Consider the following 12,147-nt stretch of genomic DNA (forward strand, 5'->3'; position numbering starts at 1 on the left):
GTGGAGGTTATGTAAGGGAAAAAGCATAAGCAATTTAAACCTCTGTAGCTTACAACTGCAATCATAGAATTTTCACATGTTGTCATTTACCACTGAAGGCAATGGAAGTGAACAATCATGGGTGAGTAGTGACAGAAAGGACACTTAATGGTGTTTGAGCAAAGATTGGAATAGAATCCTGGCTTGTTGGAGTTCTCTGCAATTATCTGTAAGCCACTGAAAAAATGAACAGAGGACATCTGCCTTTTCCTTCTGTCAGCTGTATCCACAGTTGAAGAGACTATTTTATAGTCAACCTAGTTGATCCGAGTAGTTTGTATTTTAATGCAGACTTTCTTGATTACTTAGTTTGGAATTTTTTGCTTTCTTCAGTTCATTTGAGAGAAAAGCAAAATCATAAGGAATTGTCTTCACAGGTTACACAAGAGCTCCTTTATGTATGTTTTCCTGTCTGATGCATAACTTTTTTTTCCCTTTTTACAGTAGTTATATGTCATTAACTGCATGAATATAACTTGCTTTTGATTTAAAGGGGTATAATTAAGCAGACTGCTGCCTTTAGAACTTTTTTATCTGTTACAGAACTTGGACTGAAAGCACAGTTAATAACGCAAAGATTTGTTTAGAAGACAGGGATGTAGCGCTAGCTGGGCAAGTGAATATTGCCTTGGAAGACTGGATTTTGGTTTTTCTTTTGTCACATTGCTTACATTAAACAGAGCTTGCAGAGGTGGTCACCAGCTGGGTTGCTCTCCCCACCCCCCTGAAATGCTATCACTGTTTCGAATACCCAGATGTAAATCTGGGACTTAAGTTCCTATATAATGTAGCTGTCAGTAGTACTGTCTCTTGGATGCACTGTTTGCTTCAGTTACAGCTGTGAATATTTAGAGTTACTGCAAATCAGACCTGAGGTGTCACAATGACCTCTTGAAGTTGTTCTTGTGTTTATATTAGCACCTTATCTTCAGATTAGTTTTCATGCCTCTCCATCTTTTATATGGTGTTCTGAAAATGTTTTTGAAGTAAGCAGTGCTGCTGTGATGAGCGCAAGAGAAAAACTCCTAAAAGGACTGGGGGTTTTTGTCTTAAGAGCAGTATTTCTTTAACATAAGATTAAGTGCTTTTGACGAAGCTTAAAAAATTTGCAATACATGAAATAAAAAAGTAGGAATCATCTATTTCTGTGCACCAGGTAAAAAAGTTCCACAAAAAAATTTTAAAAAGTGAACATAGAATGTGTGCACCCAAAGAGATTACCTGGGGGTTGTGTGCCCCTGGGAAGTTGTCTCATACATTAAATGGTGAGGTTGAACTTCATTTTTAAAAAAAAGTAGCTTAAACTTTTGTCTGTGGTGGGTTGTATCAGTAGCATTGCTTGTGCCCATCCTAACTGATCACTTCAAAATCTGAACGTTTATTCAATTGTGTTTCAACAGGACTCACCGAAAGCACAATTACGGCGAACAATTGAGTGCTGTCGTACTGATTTCTGCAATCAGGATTTACAACCAACATTACCACCGCTTGATAGTACAGGTAAATAGCTCCTAGATGTTCACACTGCTACTAACAAATGCTATGTGGATTCTGTTCTTCCTGATCAACAGATAAAAATAAGCACAAATTGTGACTGCAGTATTGCACAGATCTGTTTTTTTTCCTTTCTAAGTAATTTTGATGTGAAGCTCTGTACTATGCTTCATACTCTTTATTTCCAGTTTTCCTTTTCCGCCACTTCTGAGTTAATCTTTTCCTCTCAGTCACTCATGGTATTTTCATTCTCTTTCTCAATTTGCTCATATCTTAATCTGCATGTGATCTTTTGATCTGTTTTTATTCTGTTTCTACAGCCTGTTCTCTTTTCTTTTAAAAATGGTTTTCTTAATCTCTGCTGTGCATTTGTCATGATGAATGTATCATTAAAAAAATATTCTGGCATTATTAACTATTATGTACTGTAGATTCATTCTCTTTCTGTTATTCCCAATGAAAATACTGGATATTTTCATGCACTTACTCATTTATCGCTAGACAAGTCATACTGTTTTAACTGTTGCTTAATTTCTCAGAATCCTACTGCTATAAATCCTTCATTTCTGTTTCTAAGTAGAAACTGAGAAGGGTCAACCAAAAACAACTACTCCAGAATCTCAAGTTAAATCCTCTTTTTTTTGTTGTCATCCAAATGAAACAATCTCTGCTTTTCTGTTGTAAATACTTACTTTGATACTAAAAAAAACCCTATAAATTTGTGTAACTTCACATGAACTGATAAATGCATCAGCTGTCTTGTTCCTTTCTTATGTTTTGCAAGTGGTGCCATGCACTGCCACAGAATCACAGACTGGTTGAGGGTTGGACAGGACTTCTGGATCTCATCTGGTCCAACCCCACTGCTCAAGCAGGGGCTGGTTGCGCAGGACCATGTCCAGGTGCATTTGAATATCTCCAAGGAGGGAGACTCCACAACCTCCTTGGGCAACTTGAGCCGGTGCTTGATCACCCTCATAATGAAGAAGTATTTCCTGATGTTCAGACAAAACCTCCTGTGTTTCAGTTTGTGCACATTCATCTACACAATATATGAAAATATCGTACCTAAATAAACTGTTTACAATAAATGTTTAATTAATAGACTTGGGAAACTTTCCTCTTTTTTTTTTTTTAATAGATGGACTTTTTGATGGCAGCATTCGTTGGATGGCAGTGTTGATTTCTATGGCAGTCTGCATAATTGTCATGATCATCTTATTTAGCTGCTTTTGTTACAAGTAAGGAGAGCACTTTCTTTTTTGGCAACAGTTTTAATTTCCCAAATGAGTGTAAACAGAACAGTTATTTTGTAAATGTACTCATTTAATCATTTGTATTTCTGACAAAAATAGATTGGAAGTGAAACTGTTCTAATTTAATTTCCCATTTCTGTGGCTAGCAGTTTGCACTGTTAGGTAAAATTAAATGTTTAAAGCATAGACCTTAAGTGAATTTGATCCTTTCCTCTGGCTACAAGGTATTTACAGTTTTCTAAGCTACATAGAACTTCGATGCTATAGCATCCAGTAAACAAGAATGTCTTCATGCTTTTTAAGGTTTTGCATCTTCAGTCACTTTTAGTAGTTACATTCCATCTGCTTCTGAGATTTACCTTTTTAAAGTGCTTTTGTGACCCTAAAGCAGCAAGGATGTGTTTTATAGCTTTTCCTTTCTGTTGTGTTTCAAAACAAAGTAATTGACCAGCTGAGCTGCGGCAATTCGTGTGGGTGTAGTTTAAGAGACCGTGCCGCCTTCTGTCAGCTCCAGTCTTGTGCTGGAGGTGATTGTTGTTCTACCAGTCTCAGCAGAAATGAGCCTGTGTCAGTCTCATTTGCTATGATTCAAGGTTCAGTCTTAGTTTAAACCAAAACCAGCAGTGTTATGCTAGTAACACAGCCTGTGAGCTGAGTGTTAAAAATACTGGTTTTCCATCTGACTCATAATAAACTGACGTGCCTCTACATGCATTACAACTACTTCTTAATATTAAAAACCTATGTAAGTTACGTTTCTGAAAAAAATGGTACAGTAAAATCTTATTTTTTTTCTTTTAAGGAAACTTGCAAATTTAAATAACTTATTTTCTTGCTCAGTTTACTACATGTTTTGGAGTTCAGCTTAACTTATCCTGTTACTTTTGCAGGCATTACTGTAAGTCAATGGCAAAGAGGCACTGTTATAATCGTGACCTGGAACAAGATGAAGCATTTATTCCAGCTGGGGAGTCATTAAAAGACCTTATTGACCAGTCACAGAGTTCTGGGAGTGGATCAGGTCTACCGTTGTTGGTAATTCATAAACTAAGTTTTTTCTTCACTAAACCTCTCTCCATCAAATATGAAGTTTGGTGTTTACCTAATACCTAGAACAAAGCAGTTTATCCATGCAGTATGTTAATAATTTTAAATGCAATTACTATAAAAGGTACAGTACAAACTAAAGATGTGTGAAAGCCCATCATCACATAATTAACTAAAATGAAGTGCAAAATTAGATTTTATGTTAGGAAACCTTTTGGCATCAGCAAAATTTAAAGAAAAATTAGAACCTACAGACATTAAAGTAACAATGCAACGAATGGATAATACAAGTATCAAATTGAGCTAACTCAAAGGTTTTTTTTTTCTTTGTGTCTGCTGTCTGATAAGAGGTTTGTTTTTTATTGGCTGATAGTTGTTCACAATTTTTGTTTTGCCATCCTATGTATTTGCATAAACATTGGCCAGTGATAGAGATGACTATAAAATAGAAACAGAGTGCAGGAGAATGCATCTGAATTAAATAAGAAGTTGAGCTGATCTAATTGTTTTGGGAATACTGGAAAATAATATAGAACAGATTTTACAGTTGGATCATAGTTCAAAGGAGTCCAAGCTTGAGAAGAAGCTTGTCCAGGTACTTTATTTAATCACTGGTTTTGCTCCTCCACTTTCCCCTAATTTTTTATTATTTTTTCTTTCTTCCCTAGGTTCAGCGCACTATTGCCAAACAAATTCAGATGGTGAGGCAAGTTGGAAAAGGGCGGTATGGTGAAGTGTGGATGGGCAAATGGAGGGGTGAGAAAGTCGCAGTGAAAGTGTTTTTCACCACAGAAGAAGCCAGTTGGTTCAGAGAAACAGAGATTTACCAAACTGTTTTGATGCGTCATGAAAACATCCTTGGTAAGGAAGCAGTACATGATTTGGCTACTGGAGGGTTTGTGTGAGAGTGAAGGAAAGAAGAGTTCTTAATGGGTGGCTTGAGGGGTATATGGCAGCTTCTGCGGAATAACCAGATAGGCGTCCCTTCATGTATGCTAAGAAAATGTTAATGAAAGGGTAGAATCTTGCTGTTCTTGCTTGGAAACGTGTTTGCAATCTCTTTACTGAAAGACTGGAGTGGTAACCTCGTGTGTAGTTGAAATCTGAGCTTTTACATTATTAGTTTTCATAAGGGGAGTCTTTGGATATCTTCTGATACAGTCTGAGATAATACAGCTTTAGGAATTCTTACTAAAACTGTTGCACAAAAAAAACTTATGTACAAATAAATTGTGACCTTGTTTATATATTTCATAGGTTTCATAGCTGCAGATATAAAAGGCACTGGCTCCTGGACACAGCTTTACTTGATCACAGATTATCATGAAAATGGATCGTTGTACGATTTTCTGAAATGCACTACGCTAGACAACAGGGCTCTGCTCAAACTGGCGTATTCTGCTGCGTGTGGTCTGTGCCATCTACACACAGAAATTTATGGGACACAAGGCAAGCCTGCTATTGCACACAGGGACCTGAAGAGTAAAAACATCTTGATAAAGAAAAATGGAACTTGCTGCATTGCTGACTTGGGTCTTGCAGTCAAGTTTAACAGGTAGATGAACAAATCCTCTGGAATGCAAAAACTTTTTTCAATGTACCAGATGTCATACTTAAAAGGAAGATGGAGTCATGTGGTTTCGTGCTTTCAGTTTTGAGAGTAAAATGCTGATCTTCATTTGAATGCTGGTAAATGTCGAGGTGAAAATATGTTGCTGAATGAACAATGAGAAGACTTGTGGAAAATAGAAGTAGTTATGTAGAGGAAAGGGAGAAGATGTGAATTCATCCATTATTCAAAACTGGCCTCTCATAGTAATTGCTGTCATGTAGTATCATTATAAATTATCTCATAGAAAATTTGGACAGTGTAAAGTGAGTTGAAACTTAATTGAAAAAATAATACTATGATAGTATTACTGAATACTTCACTTTTTAAAGTTCAATGGAGCAAGAGAACTGTCTTCTGCTACAATAGAACCTGAAATAAAGCATAAGCCTTTACAAATAATTTTCTGAGTTGTTACGAAATATACAAGTATTTATAGTAGTTTTTAATTCAGTTTTTATATGCGTTTTCAATGTCTTGTAAAAGAAGCTGTAAACTGTCAACTTCCATACTCACTATCATTTGTCTAGATGATCTTTTTCAGGGAGGTACAATGTATTTAAAGTGTAATATTGAGAGGGAAACAAAAGAAAGAATTTAATTTATAAATGGGAGCTTTGCAGTGTAGCCAGTTGCATCATACAAGATTTCGTACCGTGTCTTGTTACAGTCCACAATTCACTAACTTTTTAATATTTTCATATAGTGACACAAACGAAGTTGATGTTCCCTTGAATACTAGAGTGGGAACAAAACGTTACATGGCTCCAGAGGTCCTAGATGAAAGCCTGAATAAAAACCATTTCCAACCATACATCATGGCTGACATCTACAGTTTTGGGCTTATCATTTGGGAAATGGCTCGACGTTGTGTCACAGGAGGTAAACTTTTCAATATTCTTCATAAAATCTACCAGGCCTTTGTCTCACTTTAACAGTACTTCTTCAGGAAGTAATAAAACAAGCCTGCTATATCAACAAGCTTGCACTCTTTATAAGCAGTAGTAATAGTCTGTTCAGAGTACAGCTTGAAAATCACTCAACTAAACCTTTTTGATTGTTGCAATTAAGCATCTCAGGCTTTTTTGCCTTGCTCAAAAAGCAGAATGCCTAGTTTGGAAATGAGAGTGGGATGCAGATGTATTTCTTCACCCGTGCTTTAATACAATTTTAAAAATGTAATTGATAAGATATTTTGTTATACTTTCTTGCATTTCTTGTGTAATTCAGTTTTCTCCTTGTACATATTTTTGGGACTCATCATTCCTTTTCCCTCACTCTTCTTTTGTGACCTTATAAATCTTTACTTGTGTTCTCTTCTTCCACCTTGTTTTCTCCCTGTTTCTTTGTAGCTTCTAGTGGATTAGATGATGTCAAATTCTACACTGAGTATCTAAGGGACTGCAAGGAATTACTGTAGCTATTAAACTTAATATTCGTCATATTGGAGCTTTTCTAGTAAATGTCTGATTGTTATAGTGAAATTTTCAGATATTTATCACAGTGTAACAGTGTGGTGGGTTTACCTTGGCACAAAATTGAGTTAGTTTTTGCTTCTAGCTAAGGCAGTCTGAGAGTAGATGTATAGATTTAAGTTTTTTTTAATGGTTCTTGATGTCTCACAATTATCTTCAGGTATTGTTGAAGAGTATCAGCTGCCATATTATGACATGGTGCCAAGTGATCCATCCTATGAGGACATGAGAGAAGTGGTGTGTGTCAAGCGCCTACGCCCAGTAGTATCAAATAGATGGAACAGTGATGAAGTAAGTATGTTGAAAGGCAAAATGAGTCCAGTTTGTTCATTAATATGGAAGTGTATTTTAGCTTAGTAAGTATTAAAACAGAGTAAAAAAAGGGGACTACATTCAGATATGATATTCTGAAAACCTCACAGCAACAATAGGAGAAAGATATGTTTGAAATAGTCTCCAAATACTCATATTTTTATATAACTTTTCAGTGATTTGAGGGAAAGATACCCTTAAGCAGCATCAAAGTGTTTGAATGCTACTCTGAGGTCTTCTTTTCAGATAGTGGAATATTTTTTAGAGTTTTGATTGGAGCTAAAACTTAAAGTTTTGTATTTCTTTTATTAGTCTTAATGTCTATAGCATATTGGTTTGTGGCATAAGGAATATGAGGCAATTTCTTTGTGTTTGTAGATTTCCTCACTTTTTTTTGTTTTTTCCTGGTATATTCCAGGGCAAACCATGATGCAACTGAAATATTAAATTTAAATGTGTTTCTGAAGGGCCACAGCTTGAACACAGTAATTAAGATGTAACTATTTCACATAGCAAGCTGGAGATGCCATATCCTTTCTTGCCTAAATCCTTGATTTCTTTTTGGAATTTCCAGATTTTCCATCTTATTTTTCACCTGTTGAAAGAACTTTTGTCACATCTTCATTTTCAGTGAAGAAGTTCTCTACAGGTTTTCTGCCATATATAGATACATTTTTCTGCTTATTGCTACCATTTTTTGTACTGCTACTCTTGAGTTGTAGTGATAAGTTCTGGTAATGCATCCTTGCAAAAGTAAAGAAATACTTCCGCTTGCTCTAGCTACTGTAACATTAGGCAGTGAGGAGGAGGAAGAAGAAGGATTGGGATGTGGTGGTTGTGGTTTTTTTTAGTTGATCTGTTTATAATAGTTCTCTATCAGCAATTTTGCAGAATATGTAGAAGTTGCACATTTGGACTTGAGTGTTCTATAATTTGGGCTTGACAGCAAACCAAAGTTATATAGCTCAGGTCTGTCAGTTGTAACAATATTGTTCCTTTGTTTTTTATTTTACAGTGTTTAAGAGCAATATTGAAATTGATGTCTGAATGCTGGGCTCATAATCCTGCCTCAAGGCTCACGGCCTTGAGGATCAAGAAGACACTTGCCAAGATGGTGGAATCACAAGATGTAAAGATTTGACATAGTAAATTGACATTGGAGAGCAAAGCTGGACTCCTAGATCTTTTCACTCAGACATGGGTGAGACCTATGTGGAAAGAGAAAATAACTGAGATTCAGTGTATTTTCTCAGCACACTTCTACAGGCTGCTAATCAAATCTTTCAGTACTTCATAGACTGTGATACTGAGAGCCTCTATACAGTACATGCTACGGATATGGACAGCCTTGGTAAAATACACATTTTGGTTTTGTTTGAGCTGCATTGACACTTCAGTCATACTTAGTGAGTCTCCAGTAAAACTCTGGGTACTGAATTGAATGTTCAGATTACAGTGCTTTCTGTGAAAGCCTAACAAGCTATATGGATGCAACAGAGATGGAGAATATAAGCTTTTTTTTTTGCCTTCTACCTGATAAAACCTTGTCAATCCATACTAAGTTTTTGTGAAACAGCCTGTAGTTTATGAGTCTGTTTGTGATACTGCTCAGTTTAACGGTTCCTTATGCCTTTATGTGTGTGCCAGGATTATTTTGCTGTCATTTGGAATAGATAAGAAACCATTTAAATGAACAAAGTTTTATGGTCAGGGCTCTGTGCATTTTGTGGCTCCACAATCAGAGATTTGCTACAGAACTTACTCTTTGCCATTAAGTTATCTTCCAGAATCTCAGTTTTAATTTTATTTCTATTTTTATTTTGGTCACAAGGAGAACTGCAAAAATGTGAACCATTAATAAGTTAAGGAATGCCTACCTGAGTCTGCAGAGAGCTTGAAACAGCCTCTCTTAGAGGTATAAACTGCTTTGGTCACCACACTTGTGGTCTAGTGGGCTCTGTAATTGGATGACTATGAAATTGGGCATATCTTAACAACGCCACATGCAACCAGCGTTTTTGCTGTAGAATACTTCACATCTTAACAGAAAGACCATTGATGATAGGTTTTGCCTTCCTATTTTAGTGAGAGTCACGGGCAGGTGTCTGTCGTGCTCTGAACCTTTTCTCTGTACAGGAGGGAATCGGTCGACTGTAGGAGCATGCTTTTTCACCATTTGACCAAACTAGGCAGAAGATAGTTTTGAAAGGCTTGAGAACAAGTCTCATTTACAGACACAAAAGAAGGAAGGCAGGAAGTGCAGGCCAGGCACTCAGAAGATTAGAGAATACAGTAAAGGTCAAGACCAGAAGAACTGATGTGAACCGTTGAAGATAAGACCCAGAATGTGCACAAAATTTTTAGCTGGGTTGCCCTGATGTAAATGCAGGAGGCCACATCTGTGGGCCATCTAGTGGACGATTATGAAATTGAAGACATGAGACAAGGTAAATCAGTGGGTGTTTTAAGTTCTAGTTAGGCACATTTAAAAGGAATGGTGTTGAAAAATAATTTGTGAAGATAAACTAAGTTAATCTACTTGCAAAATTTGATCCTATGATGCCAACTATTTGGCATGCACAGGAAGCTACAGTTCCCTCCTTTTCTTCACTGATCCAGACAAGTTGGTTAAAAACCAGAAGCCCTCCATGGGGTTACTGTAAGGCAGGATTACTGATTTATAACTTTGGCACTTCTACTTTGAAGTTAGAAAATAGTACCATAACTCAAGTTGAAGCTTCAAATGCATAAATCATCAGAAGAATGAACACACAATATTGGAACAATTGAACCTATCTGATAATTTAAGTGCCTATAACTTTGTACTGTAAATCTTGTTCTAGATGACTTTAAAAAGGGAAGTTATTTATACAGTGTGTTTTGTGCTTTAGTAACTAAAAAAGCCTAGTCCTAGGTACATGTGTTCAATTAGATACATGCACACATACACACATGCCATAGTCAAGATTTGAAGAAAAAGTTATGAATACTACCAAAATTGAGGAAAAAAGGTTAAAACTTCAGATTGATTTATGCCAGATTATTTGTTGTCTTAGAATATGTACATGGAGATTGTTTTGATACATGTTTAAATTTCCCTTGAAAGTACAACTAGTAGAAAACAATGTAATGCAGAACTAATGTGATTTGTGAACAATTACAGCCTTCTAACATGTTATTTTTTGTTCTAATTCTGTAGTTCACATAATGTAAATGGTCAGGCAAAAGATTGCAGTATTTTTATTTACTATTGTGATGTACAGACTTTATTTAACAGTTCTACATATTTTATAGAAATCTAGCTATTTCGAGGGACGTTTCTTTTTTTAAAAAAATAAAGTAATTACTTTTGTTCAGTAATGCCTTTAAGTATTAATATGTATTCTGGCTGAAAAGTTAACAGGTGTGTCAACTATGATTTTAACTTATTTGAAAACAGCGAGAGATATATGATATTGTGCCACAATCCTCATGATAAAGGGCTTTTTAAAAGAGCATTTCTCCGTCCATTGCCAAGAAATAGAAGATGAATTCGAAATTGTTAATCATGTCTTCACGCATAATTTTTGCACAGATAGTTGATAAATATTTGGTATGAGCCAAAAAAAGTAAGGGATAAGCTTTTTATTTTTTCCTTCTCTAGGGTTTTTATTAATGAGAAGGAAAAATGTTTATATAGGTACCCTGCTAGCTTAAACTTTCAGAGCATGGAGGTCTATTTAAATTAACCCATTCCCATTTAGATTATTTTTTTTGGTTCTTTTGGAAGTTGCCACAGCATTATTAGCTGTAAACTTGTTTTGTGATTTTTTTTTTCTTTTTTTTTTAATTCCTTTTTCTTAAGTCTTCAGGAAGCCATTGCCAGAAGTGTGAACTTCGATAGTTTTCTCCTCTATTATTTACAGAATCACAGAATGTCAGGGATTGGAAGGGACCTCGAAAGATCATCCTGTCCAATCCCCCTGCCCGAGCAGGAACACCCAGGTTACACAGGAAGGTGTCCAGGCAGGTTTTGAATGTCTGCAGAGACGGAGACTCCACAACCTCCCTGGGCAGCCTGTTCCAGTGTCTGTCACCCTCACTGAGAAGAAATTTCTTCTCAAATTTAAGTCGAACCTCTTGTGTTCCAATTTGAACCCATTACCCCTTGTCCTATCATTGGTTGTCACCGAGAAGAGCCTGGCTCCATCCTTGTGACACCCACCCTTTATATATCTGTAAACATTAATGAGGTCACCCCTCAGTCTTCTCTTCTCCATTTAGGCATTTGCAAGGCAATAGGGTGGTGATCTTTGGTAGACATGTTAAGACCTGGATTGATTTACACATCACTTGGACCCAGAAGTAAGCTGGCCGCTGCAAAGATCATCTTTGAGAGAAAAAAAAAATTTCTTGCCTTAAGCTTAACCTTAATTTATCAGCTCTTCAGTTACTCAGTTCACACTCATACGTATCAATGCATATGCAGTAGTCATTGTCCTGAAGAGGAGCTGTTAAGTCTTTAGTATTTCTTGATTCCCTGATACTCCAAAAAATGTGATTGCTGAAGTACCTGGTTACATAAAGCACTTGAGCACATATTTACATTCCATGCAAAGTCATTCTCTGTTTGGAGCCTAAATATGTCTATACGGACTGTTTAGCAATCATTTGCAGAAAACAAAACAAACATAAACCACAAACACACACCAAAAAACCCAGCTTCTCTCAAAGCTAGCCCATTAATTTTTACATCGTTAAACCTACTTAGTGCAGATTCTAAAGCACACCTGTTGCTTTATGCAAAACTGTAGAGTTCAGAAGCCTTTAAGGTCAGGGAGGATAATAGGATTCTTCTGTTGGCGTGTGATTAATCTCATGTTGTTGGTCAAAACTGGCAAATTTGTTTTCATTCTTCTTTTGTCTTCTTTTTTTT

General features: G+C 36.2%; 1 protein-coding gene across 1 annotated transcript in view; it reads left to right on the forward strand.

Annotated features, from left to right (window-relative positions):
- Window positions 1–12,147, forward strand: part of BMPR1A (bone morphogenetic protein receptor type 1A) — an 80,695-nt gene extending 68,548 nt beyond the window's left edge. The window contains exons 6-13 of the mRNA XM_082052712.1: window positions 1,440–1,539; window positions 2,675–2,774; window positions 3,680–3,824; window positions 4,505–4,697; window positions 5,094–5,391; window positions 6,152–6,327; window positions 7,081–7,211; window positions 8,248–12,147. Of these exons, the coding sequence (XP_081908838.1) occupies window positions 1,440–1,539; window positions 2,675–2,774; window positions 3,680–3,824; window positions 4,505–4,697; window positions 5,094–5,391; window positions 6,152–6,327; window positions 7,081–7,211; window positions 8,248–8,373 (1,269 nt within the window). The 3' untranslated portion in view covers window positions 8,374–12,147. The remainder of the gene's footprint in view (window positions 1–1,439; window positions 1,540–2,674; window positions 2,775–3,679; window positions 3,825–4,504; window positions 4,698–5,093; window positions 5,392–6,151; window positions 6,328–7,080; window positions 7,212–8,247) is intronic.

This window comes from Streptopelia decaocto (genome assembly GCF_964273445.1).
Source record: "Streptopelia decaocto genome assembly, chromosome: 5".
Taxonomy (NCBI): Eukaryota; Metazoa; Chordata; class Aves; order Columbiformes; family Columbidae; genus Streptopelia; species Streptopelia decaocto.